This window comes from Portunus trituberculatus, chromosome 15, assembly GCF_017591435.1.
Source record: "Portunus trituberculatus isolate SZX2019 chromosome 15, ASM1759143v1, whole genome shotgun sequence".
Lineage (NCBI taxonomy): Eukaryota > Metazoa > Arthropoda > Malacostraca > Decapoda > Portunidae > Portunus > Portunus trituberculatus.
In genome coordinates this window covers 16,347,140-16,366,128 of record NC_059269.1, presented here as the reverse complement: position 1 = coordinate 16,366,128, position 18,989 = coordinate 16,347,140, and the positions used below count along the sequence as shown (strand labels likewise).

The 18,989-nt window shown below is 38.4% G+C and overlaps 1 protein-coding gene and 2 long non-coding RNA genes across 5 annotated transcripts in view; 1 reads left to right on the top strand and 2 right to left on the bottom strand.

Moving 5' to 3' along the window:
• Positions 1-1,647, bottom strand: part of LOC123504318 — a 2,655-nt gene extending 1,008 nt beyond the window's left edge. Inside the window, exons 1-4 of the mRNA XM_045254742.1 lie at positions 1,488-1,647; positions 1,017-1,100; positions 743-854; positions 256-459 (exon numbers count right to left, since the gene is read on the bottom strand). Of these exons, the coding sequence (XP_045110677.1) occupies positions 256-459; positions 743-854; positions 1,017-1,089 (389 nt within the window). The 5' untranslated portion in view covers positions 1,090-1,100; positions 1,488-1,647. The remainder of the gene's footprint in view (positions 1-255; positions 460-742; positions 855-1,016; positions 1,101-1,487) is intronic.
• Positions 1,648-4,240: 2,593 nt separating this feature from the next.
• Positions 4,241-8,482, top strand: LOC123504203. 3 transcript variants are annotated; one of them, XR_006674746.1, is made up of 5 exons: positions 4,241-4,376; positions 5,257-5,385; positions 7,090-7,242; positions 7,633-7,742; positions 7,949-8,482. It is a non-coding gene; the product is annotated as an uncharacterized LOC123504203 (long non-coding RNA). The 3 variants fall into 3 exon arrangements; XR_006674745.1 differs by having other exon boundaries at positions 5,257-5,450; XR_006674747.1 differs by lacking the exon at positions 5,257-5,385 and having other exon boundaries at positions 4,333-4,376.
• A 5,697-nt stretch (positions 8,483-14,179) lies between these two features.
• LOC123504074 lies at positions 14,180-15,919 on the bottom strand. The gene is made up of 2 exons (XR_006674694.1): positions 15,865-15,919; positions 14,180-14,742 (listed from the first exon to the last, which is right to left on the bottom strand). It is a non-coding gene; the product is annotated as an uncharacterized LOC123504074 (long non-coding RNA).
• Between the last annotated feature and the right edge of the window lie 3,070 nt (positions 15,920-18,989).

Genomic DNA, 18,989 nt, shown 5'->3' with positions numbered 1-18,989 from the left:
CCAAGTAGTAGTACGTGGAATATATTGTCATCTTTAGTAAAGTTATATTTGAAAAAGAAATAAGAAAAAATTCGTTTCTCAAATAGAATGAAATGTAATTAATAAACAGTGTTGAGTCATCAAGGAACTTTAAAAGAAGACTATAGACAAATTTATGGATATAGATGATAACTAGAAAGAGGTAGGTATGTTTCCCTTATTATCCTATGTCCTTTCTTTTTATCTCATCTTTAATAACAAATACTAAGGACTCACAAGCCGGGCCCGTTGCCGTAGAGTTCAACGTGATCCACCATAGTGCCATTGATAAAGTAATGGCCCGTAGTCAGTGTCACTTTGGGAGATTTGATGCTGATGGAGATGTTAGCTTTTCCTATACCATACAAAGTTATCGTACTGTCGTGAGCAACAAAGTCCTTCAGGCCCGTTATCTCGCAGTCATCCATCCTGAGGTATACGCTGTGAACGGGTGAAGGTTTGCATGTAAGTTAAGCCTGTAAGACTGTTTGCTCTTAGAGTCAGGGTGGCCTCTAAAAGCTCTTGGAAAAATTAACAATATTGAAATAAATAAAGTCTAGATTATATAGAACTAGAGACTTTGAAACTCAATAATATCATTAACCGCATCTGACCACAATACTTTGCAAAATTATCTAACTTTAACCCAAGAATATAAAAAGCTACCATATTCAGAGAACTAAAGATATATTCATATAGTATACACAGAGGCCTGTTCAATTACTCAGCGACATGGTTTTGTTTAATCCTGAGTTCTATTGGGCCGCTGGGCTTCACTGGTTCGGTTATTTTGTCCAGGATGGAGTGTAGCATGTCATTCACCACACTATTGAAGTCTGTACACAATAGAAAATAGAAAGAATATTTACTTGGAGAAAACTGTGATGGAGATTTCGTAAAGTTTGTCTAGTCATCAACACAGATTTGCTAGAAAGGAAAAGTGTGTCTGTCTGGACTTGCACTGCATGAACGTTAATGGTCAGTTAGTATTTACTTACCTCTTGGTGCGGCTGATGTTGTGTGCACCGCGACCATCACCACCGCCGCCACCGCTAATAGTGTACGCAGCATTGTTGCTTGTTCTGGGGAAAAAAGAAATACTATGATTAACATTTGTCACTTTTTCACTATCAGTCACAAGTTAAGACATTCCTTTATAGTAATCGGGTCTGATATTCAAATTTTGGTTTATTCTTAAATAGTTTTACTTTTTCATCAGCATTATTTTCATAGGCCACAGAGAAGATCAATCGGGTTCTCATATGTTATTTTTCTGTCGATAAAGTAGAATTCTTCTTAAACTATCACTACAATCATGAAAAGCCCCTCAAATTCCCACAACTTCCAGGAAAACCTGTCTAAACTGTCGAGACAAGACACCGAAACGTTTAAGAATTATAACCCCTCATTTTTCACATTAGCCATGTCACCCACTAGAAAAAAACTGGCTTAGGAAACAATTAACTTACTGTCTATAGTAAATGGTAGTCACCGATGAACCTTCGCGTCTTGCTGTGGCCAGCGAAGAACCCAGTGGAGGAGAGAGACGCTGCACACTTCTATCTCCTTAAAACCTGACGGGGTTCCAAAAATTTATTTTTATACCTGATCGTGTTTCAAAAAGTCGTTTATTTAGTATATTTTTCACTCTCTACGAGTCTATAATCTCGTATTATATGTAGTCGATCAGATAGTTTTTCTTCCTCCCTAGTCATATGAAAGCAAAGTTGGTAAGTCTTCACAAGTTATATATGAATATTTTCTTTCCGTTATTATTCTATTTGTTATATACGTAAATTTTTGCCTGCCCTCAGAGAAGATGGAGGCGGAGCATAGCAGATGTTAGATTCTCACGCTGATTGGGAACTTTTCTCACCCCACCTCCTGCATCTCAAGATATCTGGCAATATGATAGAATTACATCACATATGGCCTTAGTGGCCTTACTTATAGTTCTGCAAATGACACAAATAAGATTATTGTTGCAGTGAAGGTTTATAGAATTTATCGTCAATAAGTACCTTGACTGCAAACTTATACGTGGTCAAGGGAACGAAGATCACATTTGAGTTATCTGACAACCTAAAACATGCCAGAATTTTCTCAAAAAAATGACGAATTCCCCTAGAGTTTCTCAATTATTATTTTTAAGTAAAATCATCAATGGTGCTGTATTATTAGCAGTGATAAGAATTCACAACGTGTACTGCATGCACGCCTTCAGGACCAGTGTTGAAAAATCAGTTGCCTGGGTACGATGATGCATCCTTCCATGACGTGACCACGACTTGAGTAGCTAGATCGCAGGAGAGAGAGAGAGAGAGAGAGAGAGAGAGAGAGAGAGATCAGCTTACATGTTTGCACTTAGTATCTTTGGTGGTCATGACCATAACAACGCAAGGAATTGAAATTAAGTAAATTGATGGTATTCAAGAAGCTATTCCGTCTCCTACCCGATTTCAAAACATACAAACATCGGACACCGGAGGTATGCGGTTTGCAATCATTTGATAGGTAGGCCTACACTCAGGGCCTCAAGTGATCCCCAAGACAAATTGGCCTGAGCTAAAAAGACGTTCCATAACATAGAAAGTAGAAATGTATCGGATGTCGAATTTCAGACATCCGCGGATGCGGATGTATATGCAGATGTCATTTTGCGGATGCAAATGTGGATGCGGATGTCAGTCTCTGCTAAATGCGGATGCAAATGCGGATACGAATATCAAAATATGACATCTTCGCGGATGCGGATGCGGATGCGGATGTTTTTATGTCAAACACTCTGACCAAGAGAAAAAAAAAAAAAAAAGCCTGTTTCAGTGTCAGACCATGCAGACCATGCAGATGTAACAAATAAAAACAAGGTGGGAGAACCAAAATACTGCCAAATGAGTTCGAATGGGTTAGAAGGGTTAGAAGCATTTATTGCTATTTATTTACTATGTATTTGTACTTTATAGTCACTATGTAAAATTCACTCCCTCCTCCTGTCCTTCCCCTAAATTCTAGACACATTACGTTGTGTAAGTTTGAAAGGAAATGAATACGTGATATTATTTGCTTTAGTTTTACTAGATGATTAATTTATTAGACACACATCAATAAATTTACTCCACATTTCTAAGCTCTGTCTGAACTCTAACTCTTTAAAGAGGAGGACATAGAAATAGACTAATCAATGAAGACCATGTGCGTATCAAGAATGTGATTGATGATATTAGGGAAAAGGGGCGAGAAGCAGGGAAAATAAAGACGAACCACTTAAGCTGCAAGATAGTCGTTAGGTGGATGACAGCAATGGAGAGAGAGAGAGAGATGAACAAAAGACACTGGCTAAGAAGAATTACCTACATGAAAAAGGAGAAGAGAACAGGTGACATACACAGGGAGATTTCCATAAGAGCAAAGGAAAAGTAGAACAAGAGTGAATAAAGGTTTGGTTCCTCTTGTCTTACTTATAATTCTATTTTATCACAGTCTTATAAGGAAAAAAACTAATAGAGAAGTGACTGTTTTTCCTTTAAGACGCCATTCACTACATTAACTACATAAACATTGTAATCATTGTGTTTCTGATAACAGAGTAGCACTTGTCGTCCTTTCCGCGCCCAATGTCAGCTTAATGTGAACTAACCAGCTGTCCTACTGATAACACACGGCCGATCAGCCCAAATTAATGTATTGAGGTCACACTGTAAGCTCCCAGACAAGTCTTGAAGAACCCTTTCATGATTACCCAATATCCTGAGTCTGTATCAGAGCACTTATATCCGGTTGATTAAAACTCATGACTGGAAAAAGACTTGAATAATCAGAAATGTATGTTATCCTTTAATTCTTGCTTATTTCCGCGAGAGAGAGAGAGAGAGAGAGAGAGAGAGAGAGAGAGATGGCAGCGTTTCTCAATCTTTTTACCCTTGCGTAACCCTTAAAATACATGACGTCTCAAGGAACCCCTGCGTAAAAAACAAAATGATATACCATATATTTTTCATTTTATGTGACGTCAAATCAGGTGGGTGGAAGAGCTATGAAGGGGGAGCCGGGAATTGGAGCCGAGCGCGCGGGACTGTTTCTCGGGGACAGTGCAGAACTGTCGCCCTAATAGTATATTGGCCATGAACTTATTTATGTATTCAAGCTACTATTAATATGCTGATTAAGAGTGCCTTTACAACATACAAGGGCAAAGAATAAGGAGTAGAAATATAGGTAAACTGTTATAATAAAGATATAATATCAAAAGAGTCCCCGTGGTAAAGGCATTCCCGTCAGCAGAATGAACGTCTGGCCAGGCTGTCACTGGCTGCTGCTGACACTGACACTCTTACAGTCAATCAGCCGAGAAGCGTGAGGTGAGTACCTGTGTCATTCTTTAGGCAGTTTCTTGCTGTTTAGGTGAACAAATACGGATGATTTGTGTCCCAAGTATGACAGAGAAACTAAGAAAGAATAGAGTTAGGTGGGTAATGTGTGAGTGATGGTTAAGTGGTGGCACACGTCATGTGTAGGACTGCGGGGTCCAGCCTGGGACCTGGGTGTGTCCCGCCCGCCATGATGTCACGGCATTGTGGTGGGCGGCAGATAGGATAAAATTGACCAGGATCAGCTTTTCCGTGGGGATTAGCGTACGATTAACACCCCTAATGTCGCTAATGCTAATTGTGTCTTGTCATCAACAACAACTAGTATTATTAATAGTAATGTTCAACCTAATGCCAGCTCTGCATTTAAGATTAGAAACGATGGTGCTTCAGTGGTATGTGGTATGTACATATATGCATGTTAGATGTAGGAGATGATGGCATAGGTTGCGAGCGGTGTGTGGGATTGTTCTATCCATCACCAGTGTGTATGGGGCTACCAGACAATGTAATTACCAACATAGCTGCCTTCAGTGGGCACGGTGTGATGTTTGTTTACATCATTTAGGCTTAACAGTTCCAGTACAAGAAGTTCAGGCATTCCTCCGACACTGATAATGACCAGATAATTGCAATGAAACAGTTGTTTGAAATTATATCTTTTCTGTGTGGTGCAGTAAGGAACCTTACCTAACCTACAGATATTCCTCACACTTAATGCTTGGCACACTCATCCTTTTGTTCCATGTCTAAATATGCAAAGATTCCCGTAATTTCATGTTTACTACAGCAGTAGTGTGAAGAGAGTGTGAGTACAAAATCAGGGTCTTATTCTGGCTACTGTATCTGAAAGAGTGCATTTACTCGACAGAAAGCCTCAAACATGCAGAAGAATGCTGTGCTTAATCTGATGGGCCAACACCATTCTTTCGTCTGTGGTGACTTTGGGTTGTTGTTGCTGGCAGCTGCACAGTGTCACCAGGAGGGTGATACTGGCATGGTGAAGAACTGCATCCCACATTTAGGGCAGACCTTGTGTTGTTCATGATACTGCTTGTAATGAAGGTGAGAGACTGATGGATGGTGTGTTTGAAAGAGATAGAGAGAAGTATGAGAGTTGAAGAGGAAAGAAAAGGAATGAACAAAGAGAAAGAAATGGGAGAAGATGGAGAGAAGAGTGAGATTTTGAGAGAAAAAATGAAAAAAAAGAGGAGAGAAGGAAAGGGAATAAAAAGAACAACTTAAGAAAAATTAAGGAAATGAAAGAAGAGAAGAATGAAAATTTAAGAGGAATGAAGGAATAGAAAGGGCAGAGGGATAAGAGAAGTGTCATGAATAGTGCTTCAGGGGGAGCACTCAATCAAATAGTTTAAATCTTCCTTACTTGTATCTGGTATTGCACTCCTTGTGTTGTTTGTTTGAATTCTAGTGCATTTTCTTAACTTTGTAGAGCTGTGGTGTCAAAACTATGGGGATGCACGGCTGCCTCACTGTTGACCATCCTATGTTGCTGTTTGAGGGTCTGGCCAGCATTTTTCATTATCTTATTGATATAGAGGGCCCTGAAAATGCTTGGATCCTTGCCTTTGTAGTTAAGTTAGGAATGGACAATGTTTTATTCTTTTGCAATATATTGTCAAAAAAAATCCCTAGGGTAAGAATTTGTCAGCTCACGATAAAAACGACACACGCAGCGCAGCTCACTTGAAGAAGCATAACAAACATAGCAGAGGCCAGAGCTAAGAGCAAGGAGGTTGTTTAGCTCCAGCACAATTATCTGGAACTGGTTTGGTTACAATAAGTCTGACGTGGAACAAACCTGTCATATGCAGAATTTGTAAAAAAAACTGTGTCTACAAAGGATAGTAACACCACCAGTTGAATTGGTTATTTTTATTGTCACTTTTATCATTATCGGGATAAATGCCAGAAATTATTGTGATAAGTTTTTTTAGTCCACATCGCCCATCCCTAAGTGAAGTATATACAAAAATGTATTGCTCATTCTTAGTGTCATGAAAGAGAAGGAAGGTAATGATGTGAAGAACTTGGTGGTGTAATTTATATTGTTTAGTATTATCAAAGAAACTTCTAATTGTTTGGTATGTGTTGAGGGTGGAAGGATAAAGAAAAATTGAGGTACTTTCTACACACAGATACACATTTATACTTGTAATAGATATATTTTTATTTATAGAGTAGATATTTGTTTCACTTACATTTGTCACATACATGTAATGTCCATGTGAAAGAATCAATGAATCCTTTTGGATATCAAAAATGTTAGTTTGATGTAATAAATGTAATTGGTAGTTACTTTCTTGGCCTTGAAATGAGAGGGAAGGGAGCCTGAAAGGAGCTGAAAATTAGATTAACTCTAAGATGAAACTTGCAAATAGAGGTTCCCTGTATTCACATTAGTAGTCATAGATCTGATCCAGTGTTGTGGACATAATGGGGCTGTTATGTAATTTCAGGCCCCCGTTTTTGGTTAGGATTAAAACACCTGTTTACCCTCCTCCCATTCTCATTTCAAGGGCCCATTTAGTCTAAATTAGCTTGTGACCCATCTCTCTCTCTCTCTCTCTCTCTCTCTCTCTCTCTCTCTCTCTCTCTCTCTCTCTCTCTCTCTCTCTCTCTCTCTCTCTCTCTCTCTCTCTCTCTCTCTCTCTCTCTCTCTCTCTCTCTCTCTCTCTGACATCAGGTTTAAGTCATGAAGTTTGGGTTCGAGCATGGGAGCAAGGATGGAGAACGACTAGGTAGGCTGGGTGGTCTCCGCAGCTAGCCTGATAATATCCACACTGCTCAACTCTCCCTTATTTCCTCCAAGGGAGGCAGTGCACCACATCTCATATAGGTAAGGTTATCTGTGTGTGTGCATGCGCATGTGCGTGTGCGTGTGCGTGTGCATGTGTGTAATGAAACAGCTCATGAAATTTTGTAATGAAGGAAAGATGAAATGATTGAATTGTAAGATGTACAGATTCTCAGTTTTCTCTGAACTGTGTCTGCCAAAGATCAATGTTATCAATCTGTGTGTTATTGATTCCTTTGTGGGGGCATCTCTGTCTGAGGAGGAAGGAAAGATGAGTGGCTGACCTGTATTTATTTGTTAGGTGTTGGTGAGTGCAGTTTGTGTGTGTTTGTGAGTGGTGGTGTTTGTATGTGTAATGAGGGATGAGTGGCTGAGTTGCACATGTCCCCTGGGTGTTGGTGAGTGTAGTGAGGGTTTGCATTTCCCCGACAGGATGTGCTGCACCAGTGGCGTGGCGTATAGGGAAGTGCCTCTTTGTATACCTGCCCAGCACTTTATTGAACACAAGAAAGGGGTGGCATACACACTTTGCTGCTCTCCAGGTAAAGCAAACAAATAGTCAAGTTGTAGTTGGTTTGACATTGTTGCAAATAGTGTGCCTTTGCTTGGTTAGGTTTTTGATATACCTTCCTATACCACAAATGTGATTACATGTGGGCAGTTTTGACATTTTCAGATTAATAAGATGATATGAAGGTAAATGATTGTTAAACATGAACTTTAGTTGACTCCTTTCTTTTTGTTGCAGGTTTTTGGAGGTGCATGTGCAAAGTACAAGACAGAGAGGGGCAAGGATAGAGGATGCTTCAACATTCACAGCATCATTGGCTCATGCTTTCTTTTTTGTGGAAAGTAGTCCCCACAGTTTTAACCGAAGGATTATATGTCATTCATATTCATAGATTTCATGACTTAACATTATGTTAACCTTTATGCATTAGATCACTTCATTACATGTAAGCATATATTTAGCTACAAGGAGTAACGGTTTATTGAATTTGTATTGTATAAAAACATAGTGAAGATTTCTTTAAAGATTTTTGTTTATTAGCATGATCTAGTTGCTGGTATGTGTGTGTGTGTGTGTGTGTGTGTGTGTGTGTGTGTGTGTGTGTGTGTGTGTGTGTGTGCGTGCTCACGCTCTCGCACGTGCATTTATCTAGTTGCATTGTACAGGGTTCAAGTGGGGCTCATAGTGTCCTGTCTCCATATCTCCAATTACCCAATTTTTCCTTAAAGTTATGCACATTATATGCTGTAACAACTTCATTATTCAATGCATTCCACTTCTCCACCGTTCTGTGTGGAAAGCTGTATTTTCCAACATCCTTCACACACTGCCTCATCCTGATTTTCTTTACATGACCTCTTGTCCTTCTATCTTCTTCTGTCAATAGCACTAGGTCATCCTAGTTTATCTTTTCAATGCCATTGACTATCTTGTACATTGTTATTAGATCTTGTTCTCTTCTGTCTTGTAAGGTCAGTAGTCCCATTTCCTTCAGCCGCTCTTCATATGTTATGTCCTTTAGTTCTGGCACCATCTTTGTAGCAATTTTGTGTATCCATTTCAATCTTCTTATCTTTTATAGAGCTCAGAGACACCACAGCTACACATTCCAGCTTTGGATGTATCATGCTTGTGATGATTTTTTTCATCATATCTTTGTCCATGAATTAAAATGCTACTCTTTTATTAGTCAACATTTTATATGATATCTTACTTATATGTTTCAGGGTTCAGATTTTCCTGTATAATCACTCCCAGATCTTTTTCCCCTTTAGTCTTCATTATTTGTTCCTCTCCCATCAAATAGTCCCATACCAATCTTCTTTTGCTCTTTCCTAGCTCCATCGTATGACATTTCTTGGCATTGAACTCTAGTTTCCACTTCTTACTCCACAGCAAACAGTTCTCCTGTGTTTTGGTAACTCTTAGTAGCTTTGCATTATCAGCAAATAGATTAATGTAACTGTTTATCCCATTGTGAATGTCATTTACATAAATCTGAAACATAATGGGAGCTAACACTGACCCTTGTGGCACTCCACTTGTTACTTTACCCCAAGATGAGTATGTATCTCTGATCACAGTCCTCATCTCTCTGTCCTTCAAATAATCCCTTGTCCACTCTAACAAAGTTCCTCATAGTCCTAATATGTTCTTTAGTTTCTAAAGTAGTCTTCCATGAGGGACTTTATACTGTGTCCATCCATCCATCTCTGTTGTCCAGTCCTTCTATTACTCTCAAGTAGAAGCTTAATAAATTTGACACACATGACCATCCTGTCCTGAACCCAAAATGTCTGTTTGTTATGACTTGTTCTCCTTCCAGATTATTATTAATTATTTCACACAACTTTCCCATAATGTTTGTAAGTGACACCGATTTGTAATTTAATGGCTCAGTTGCCTTTCCCCTTTTAGATATTGGTATTACGTTGGCTCTTTTCCATTCTAGTGGAACTTTCCCTTCATTTAGTGAATTAGTAATTATATCCCAGATTGAATCCAGTACATCCATTCTTTTAGCACCCAGCCTGAAACACCATCTGGCCTCATTGCTTTTCTGACATCCAAATTATCCAATAATTTTCTATTATCTTCTTTGTGCACTGTGATTTCCTGTAATTCTTTTTAATGCAATATCCTATTTGGTTCTGTAAGATAATCTTCTACAGTGAACACTATTCTGAAGCTCTTAATTCATTATTTTACACGTTTTCTTCTCTGGTATGTCTTCCCTCCTTTAATTATTTTTTCTATCGCTTCCTTGTTCTTCATTTTGCCATTTATGAATTTGTAAATAAACTTAGGTTCATCTTTGCTTTTACTCACCACATCTTTTTCAAAGTTTCTTTCTTCCTCTCTCCTTACTCTAATATATTAATTTGTCTCATCCTTATACTGCTGTCTGTTATTGTCATTTTTCTGCTTTATGAGTATCTTCCAAGCTTTATCTTTTGCTTTGTCGAGTCTGCGCATCAAGCATTGCACCAAGCGCGAATTTTTTTCTTAACTCTATAAAAAGGTACGTATTTTTTTTTTTACTCCATTGTATTTTTGTAAGAACATTTCATATTTTCCTTGTATGGTCCTTTTGTCCATAATGTTTCTCCATTCAGTGTCAGCAGAAAAAGTCCCTTAATTTTTCAAAATCTGCTCTTACATAATTTAATCTCTTTTTTTGTAGTCATCTCTGTAACTTATCCCATCCTCCTCCTGTATTTGTATCTTTAATGTCACATGATGACTTCATCCCATTGGACTGAGGTATTGTATGCTAGGAGGGGGCTTTGGTTTCTTTGTGAATACTAGTTCAAGTAACGATGTTTCTTCCCCCCCCTCCTGTACCTTCTTGTCTCCACCCACTGGTCCATTGTATTTACCATAGCCAACTGTAACACTTCTCCGCTCCACTGTCCAGCATTATACATTACTTCCATATCTCTCCAGTTTATTTTTTTTACAGTTAAAGTTTCCAACTAAAAGTATTCTTCCATCTCTTCTCAACATATTATCTAAGCACTTAATCACCTCTTTGCATATCTTTGTTCCTCAGTTCCCCATGTATTTGTTTTAGGTGGCACGTATGTAACTATGATTTTCCTTTTTCCGAATTCCTTTGTTATCATTGTTACTCCCATTGCTTCCACCTTGCCCTCACCATATTCCACATCCTCCACACATATCATGAACCATTATTAGCAATCCTCCTCCCTCTTTACCTTCCTGTTTCTTCTCCAGTTATTGTATCCCTCCTTAAAATTTACATGGATCTCCGCTCTTAGTTTTGTTTCAACAATGCACATAACATCTGGGTTTTTCTCTTTCAAATAATCCTTAACCTCCAACATGCTAGATAACAACCCATCTATATCAATACAAGTCACTCTTGATTTCTTGACTCCTCCACAATCTCTTCGTTCTTCCATAGATACCACTTCTTTAGTCTCATATCCAGAACCCTCCGGTAGAAAATCTTTTTCTCTATCTTTGTCCTTTCTCATTTTTTCCTTAGCTTCATCTCTTAGCACTTTCTCTCTTTCCCTCTCCTCCAGGTTCATATCTCTTTTTATCCAAATATCTTTATTTTCAGTATCATCGGTCAGCTTCCCTTTCCTTGTCATAATTTCCTCCATCACCACTTGGGATCTTATTTTCATTGGTCTCCTACCCCTTCCCAACCAAATCATATCCTCCACCTCCTGGTCCAGCTCTTGTATGTTGTCCTGGACTTGTTTTATAAATAGTCTTGGCCAGTTTTCTCTCCACGTTTTCTCATGAACTTATTTGGATTTTTTTTTTCCTTCATCCCAAAAATCACGTAACTTTTCTTCTTATCCACTGTATCACACACTAGATTTTTTCTCCTTAATTACTTGTATAACAGCGTCTTTTGTTTGTTTGTTTGTTTTCTGAATCTGCCTCTTTACTATGTCTGAAAATTTTACTTTTTCCTCTTCTTGTTCTTATTTTGTAATTCCTTCAGCTTTTCACCCAGTCCACCTTCCACCCCGCCCCCAATCCCATCCTGTACTTTTACCTGTAAGCTCCTTAAGGAGTTTTCGTAGTCTTGACATGTATCTTTTAGTATATCATTTTGTTTCTTTATCTCCTGTATCTCCTCCTATAATGCTCAATTGATAATCCTCAATTGATTATTAACCTTCTCACATACGACTAATCTCTCAGCTGTGTTTCCATTGTCAGTCTGTCTGCTTGTCCATTAAACTCAACATACTTCCTTCAATTATCTTACTCTATCTCTACGTTGATCAACCTCCTCATATTTTCTCTTTCGTTTCTAAACCCAGAAAAGTTTTCATCCATATTATCCTCAGTCCTACAGGTGTTTGAATAAAACAAGGATTATCACTCGGTGGCCTTTGTTTTGATTGTGTTATTTGTCAAGCCACACCACTCAGTTCCGCTTCTCTCTCCATTTGTACAATCCAAAAACTTATTTATTATGGAGACAGGAGAACCCTATGCCCTCCCAACTCCCCTGTACATACATCTAGGTCGGGCTCCAACGCCTGTTGTAGCTTGTTCCCTGGGAGCCGTTCAGCATGTCTCTGCACAATGTCGGCAGTATGTGTGCGCGTGCGTGCATGCATATAATTAGGATTATATGCATTTTTGAGTAAGCTTCTCAACTTTCTAGAGTTTTTGCTGTTACTGTTCTGTGTAAGATTTCAGGGGCCGTATTCTACAAACCATCATAGCTAATGATGTGATCATAGTGAGACAAATGGTGCATTTTAGGTACAAGTCCTTCTACCACAGGCTCTGACCTTGCGACTCGACGTAAGAGCCATGACAATGGTACATTTTAGACACAAGTCCCTCTATGATAGGCTCTAACCTTGTGACTCATCATAAGTGCCAAGACAGGATTCACCGTATTGTTGCACCACCAGCCACTGTCTTAAAATTCTGGTTCCACTTGGCTGTATGTACCAAAGCACGATCACCGACAATTTTAATTATTAATTAATGATAACTAAATGATGTCCTTTGATGCAGTAATTTGCCATTGTAGATAACTGCTGACGGGGTTACGATCAGTTTACCCCAAATTCAAAAAATCCTTGTCCCGCATGGCATGTGTCATGTGTCAGGCATAATCTGTTTGTCATGTTTCTATTCGCAAATTATGAAGTCAAGGAGTTATTTCTTTCTATACATAAAGTTGACATTGAGCCAAAACACCAACAGTGGAGTGACGGTCAGACATTCAGTGAGACCTGAGACTGTAGAATGCGGCCCCATATTTTTTATATTTACGGTGACAATATAGTATTGCAAGAAACAATGTGCTGTTTGAGAACAATGTCATTGTGAAATACTTAATAAATCATTTTGTTTTATGTTAGGCAAATGTATGGATGACTATGATGAGGTAGACTTGTTCATACAGGGACTGCTGCCATGTATATGCAGAGACCTCATGGTTCTTGCAACTTTCCTCATTTTTGTTTCGCTAATACTTTTGAAATTTTGTAAGTAGAAAATATTCTGAGCAATGTAATACTTGAAAAAATTATTCTATTGCATAAATATATGTAGAAAATGTAAAAATTGTAAAAAATTGTATAAATTCTGTTTTTCCACTGGAATTTTTAAGTTGAAAATTGTAAAATTTTCCAGTTTTATTTTGTAAAAGTTTTCTAAGTAGTACAAATTCTGCTATTCTGCTGGAATTTCTAAGTTGAAAATTTTTGTAGAGTTTTCCGAGGCTTTGCACAAATGTGTAAAAATGTTAAAAAAAATTGTGTAAAAATGATCGTTGAAAATTGTTAAAATGTGTAAAAAAAAAATTGTGTAAAAATGTGTAAAAAATTTTCTAAGTTGAAAATTTTTGTAGAGTTCTCAGAGGGATTACACTAATGTGTCGATTAAATAAATAAAAGGTCAGGAAGGGATACTCTTCGTTGTATTTTTAACCGAAATATACATCTGCACTTTCTCCGGAGACTCTTCGGAGTATTTATGACTTAGTACAGTTTTTTGGGTCAATTTTACAGGTTTTTGGGTGAATTTTTCAACATTTATTGCCATTTTTGCTGCTTTTCATTGCCGTTTATCGACATTTTTGCTGCTTTTCATCAGGTTTTCAAAGGAATGGACAGTTTTTTGGGTCGGTTTTGCAAGGAATTTTTCACTATTTTTGCTGCTTCTCGGATTTTTCAGCACTTGACATTTGCCCATTCTTTGCTACTTTTTAGCTTTATTATATATAATATATGTATGTGCTCTTTTAGGCAATTTACTGTCATTTTAGGCTTAGGAGCTTTAGGCCAATTCAAGGGGCAGCGTTTTTTTTTTTTTTTTCATAATTTAAATGAAAGTTCAATCATTCAGGTTTTTTTTTTTTTAAGCTGGAACTATATTTTTGGGCTGGAAGATTATGTATGCTTCATGTGAGGTTAGGTTGGTTGTGTACAAAAAAAAAAAAAATTATCAAAGGCATTATCAAATTTCTTAGATTTATTATCAATTTCCTTGATTCATTACAGCAGTTATGTGGGTAACTCACAGAACATGGAAGGAATAATAGTGTTACACTTAATGTGGGTACATTCACATTAGACGGAAGGAATAATATTACAGAACGGAGGAAATAATAACGTTACACTTATGTGGGTACATTCACAGATGGAAGGAATAATATTACAAGAGGGATTGGCTACATTTATTGGTTAGGTTAGGTTAGATGAAGCATGGCAATCTGTCTTCTGCCTGGATGGCAACACGTGTTCTTTAGGGCAGAGTTGGTGCGAGGCAGGGTCCAATTCTTCCGTGAAGGTGCAGCGAGACAGTTGGCGTATTCCAGTGCAAGAAAAGCTCTTCCTCCCTGGATGGCAACACTGTGTTCTTTAGGGCAGAGCTGGTGCGAGGCAGGGTCCAATTCTTCCGTGAAAGGTGCAGCGAGACAGTTGGCGTATTCCAGTGCAAGAAAAGCTCTTCCTGCCGCAGGTTGGGGGGTGGGTGGTTTGGTTACGCTGGTTTGGTTCTCCCTTCAGTAGCAACAGCACCTGTAACAGAATTTTACCTTTAAACTTTAATCAACAAACTTGTCCTGAAATATAAGCTTGAGTGTAGTGTGGTGTGGTGTGCATGGTTGCGCCCTGTGAAATTTTAGTGCATTCCATTTACCCACCACTATGGAACACTAATTTGCAAGTTACTCCAAAACTCACCGATATCCCTGGTTCTGTTCCGATTAAGAACCTAACGAAGTTTACTTCGATCATCCTCGTTATATTACCTTTAACATCAAAACCGAAACAATTCCCGATAACTTACGTCACCACTGAACGAGTTGAAACGGCGAAGCCCTATCTATACCCGTGCCGGACCGCACGCAAACCGATGTTAAGGTTCCCTCCACCTAAAGTAGGAAAGCTGCTGCCACGTAGCTGCGATACACTAAAGTCACGCGCTCGAAATATTGAATCCTCGAATTAATGAATCGAATCGGAGACTAAACTTTCCACGTAGCCTTAACTATTGTTCAGATAGTTACACTATTCTACTGTATATAGTAGCAGTAAACCGAGGTTGTATACAAGCTAAATCTAAACGAGAAACCAAGTAAAATCTAGGAAACTCACGAAAAATCTCTACACGTATCTCATGATACCAAGGTTCATGACAAAAGCTTCGCCTACATCTCCACCGCTCAGTGAAGAGAAGCAAGACACACCGTAAGATTCACTAAAAGCACCTTGCAGGCTTGCTACCAATGCACACCCAAGCCTTGTCGTGGACACGCATACAAGACAGGAGTTCAGAGCATGTGACGAGACGCTTTCCGTTAACAGAACACTAACGCGTTATTTCGTTACGGAAAGGCAATTTCCGATACGGATCAACGGTTTCAAATAGCAAACCGATATGAAATACACTATAAACAGTTTCACGGAATGTCAGGCAACACTTCCAATCCTCTAACACTTCCTATCCTCTAAAACACGGAACTTTCAAATACTCCTGTAGTGAGAACAGATAAAGGTCCTTCACTACACACGCACACACCCGACATGACATTAGCACCTACTGTTCAGTGTCTAACATGCCTTCCTGACCAACAACAACGCCACGAGAGATGACACCAAACAAAAAAAAAAAAAAAAAAATCAAAAAAAACTTATTACAAGGCAGTGGGCAAACACCCTTCTTAGCGCGCACACACGTCTTACCTGCTCCACGTCTATAGAAGAAATCGTTCCCTTGTGCTTCACTGCTTTCCGCTTCACCTCCTCCTCATATTCCTCCTCCTACTACCCCCCCCCACTCCTCCCTCCTTCGTTTGCAGTAAAGACACTTAATAACTAATTAACCACTCTTGGTGAGCATCGTTCTATATAAGCATTGTTACCTTTAGTCTAAGCCGGTGGTAGACCACGTAGGTCTCAAACCTCCTCACTCACGTGACACTCCTTTACATAGCTATTATATATATATATATATATATATATATATATATATATATATATATATATATATATATATATATATATATATATATATATATATATATATATATATATATATATATATATATATATATATATATATATATATATATATATATATTATTATTATTATTATTATTATTATTATTATTATTATTATTATTATTATTATTATTATTATTGTTATCATCATCATTATTATTATCACCATCATTGTGAGGACATGGCACGTAGCTACGGTACATAATATTTCCAGGTGTCACATTACTGAAATCCTTTAACCAGCCAAACCAATGTATCCACATTTTCATGCACTAATTATGAAGCACGTAGGCCTACAGGCATGACGCGTAAATAATATTGCCAATGCTCATAATACTGAAATGAGGAAGTTATAGTTTGAACAGCTTGTTTCAGCGAGGCGAGGATGCCACCTGCCACCTGACACCTGGGCCCTGCCACCAGTGTTAATTAACACAAACACACACCCAATTTTTCCTCAAACAATTTCATGATGTACTTTTAAACGTGTTTTTTTTTACCAGACAATTTCACGTCCTCGCTGTATTCACTATTCGCCTCATTGTCGCTTCATTAAGGGAACACCATCCACGTCTGGGAAACATTGGTGACTGGTGACTGGTGACAAGCTCTTGTCGTCCATTCGTCCAGCCCACAAGCAGTGAGTGAGTTGTAATACGACGCCTTTCAACAATGACAATAACAACAACAACAATGCGTGTATGAGTGCATTTTGTATGTATTGTGCAATTAAGGTCACCTTTAACACACACACACACACACACACACACACACACACACTGGTTAGAGCGCTGGCTTCACAAGCCAGAAGACCGGGGTTCGATTCCCCGGCCGGGTGGAGATATTTGGATGTGTCTCCTTTCACGTGTAGCCCCTGTTCACCTAGCAGTGAGTAGGTACGGGATGTAAATCGAGGAGTTGTGACCTTGTTGTCCCGGTGTGTGGTGTGTGCCTGGTCTCAGGCCTATCCGAAGATCGGAAATAATGAGCTCTGAGCTCGTTCCGTAGGGTAACGTCTGGCTGTCTCGTCAGAGACTGCAGCAGATAAAACAGTGAAACACACACACACACACACACACACACACACACACACAATTTAATAGTAATAATAATAGTGCTGCTCTCTAATAGTACTAATGGTTATTCTCTATGTGTTGTATAGTGTGAGGGTTAAGACAGTAGGAGAAATTAGAGATGGAAAGATGGAAGGATGGAATAAGGGTAAAAGTATAAAGATTATACCATTAGGCGGGTGAGCACAACAATGTTACGTTACCTACACCTTTATAGATGTGACATAGCAAAGATTCGAACCCTGGTTGAGGTAAAAGTATAAAGATTATTTTATAACACGGGTGAACACTACAGTGCTATCCTCTATGTGCTGAAGTATCCTGATGATGTATTATTTAATCCCAGACATGTTCCACTACTCTTAAATTCTACTTGGTCTTCCTTGGTACTTAGTAGTTCTGTCTTCTCAGTGCCTAAGTGGATGGGAGTAAATTTTGTTAGGTTAGTCTTTATCTTCCATGAGTTCTCAAATCAGTTGAGTGTTGACAGAGTTTATTTCTCTTTCTGTTAGTGAATTCATCATATTTTTCGATTTGCTGTGGTAGCCTATGATTTGTGTAATGTAGTCTGTGTAGCTTACATTTAGTATTCTGATAGAGTTTTCTAGATAGTTTGTATTTATTGTATAGTGTCAGTGAGATTACTGTACACTTCCTTGAGGCACACCGCATCTGAGGTTGAAGGGGAGCCCGACATAGTTCTTTATTCTTATGGATGCTTTGCGTTCTTCCAAAAAAAAGTCGCATAATTTTTTGTGGGTAGCTCTAGCTGTAATATTTTGACTTTAAGGCCAGTGCCAAACTATATCGAAAGTTTTTGTGATGTCTCTTAAAACAACTTGGCACTGTCCCCCATCAGCTTTGTGTTGTGCTATCTGTTCACTTATTAATGGCAGAGTGTGTGTTGTTCCTTTTCCGGCTCTGAACTCAAATTGATTAACATTATATTTATTGTTGCATTCTAGGTACGATCTCAGTCTGGTGTTAATTATGCATTCAAATATTTTTCCCGGGACCTCAAGGAGTGATATGGGTCGGTAGCTTTTTGCGTAGAGTGGTGACTTTCTTTGGTGATTAATGTTACTAGGGCTTTCTTCTATCTGTCTGGGAGTAACCAGCAGATGATGAGTTATTAAATATATCAGTCAGCTTTTTTATTGCAGCGTTAGGTAGTTTTGTGAGTATTGTTTTATTGACACCACTTTCTCCTGGCTTCGTTTTCCTCAAATTAATAACGATTTCCTTTACTTCTTATGTAATTACTTATGTTATCCATGACGGATTTCCCGAGTCTGGCCAAGTCCGTGTCATCATATGGTATTGTTACGTATAGGTTGTTTTGAAGATGTTCTAGGAACTTTCAGTGTTATCTTCATCTTCCTCATCCTCCTCGATACCTCAGGATTGCCACACTACTTTAGTTAATCGTACCAGATCAGATGAAGAAAACGTACCAAATCTTAAGAAAACACATCAATATATAAAATATACCTAATTACAAGGAATATAATTATTTTCTTACCTTTGATTAAAGCTGTAAATCATCTTCCTCCCGAATATCTTACACACACACACACACACACACACAACCTATAGCTACATTAGGTAAGCAACATTTTCCCAATACTGCCCCCTTAAATTGAAGTAAACTGTCAGCATAATGTGGTTCTTCATCAGTTAACAAAACTC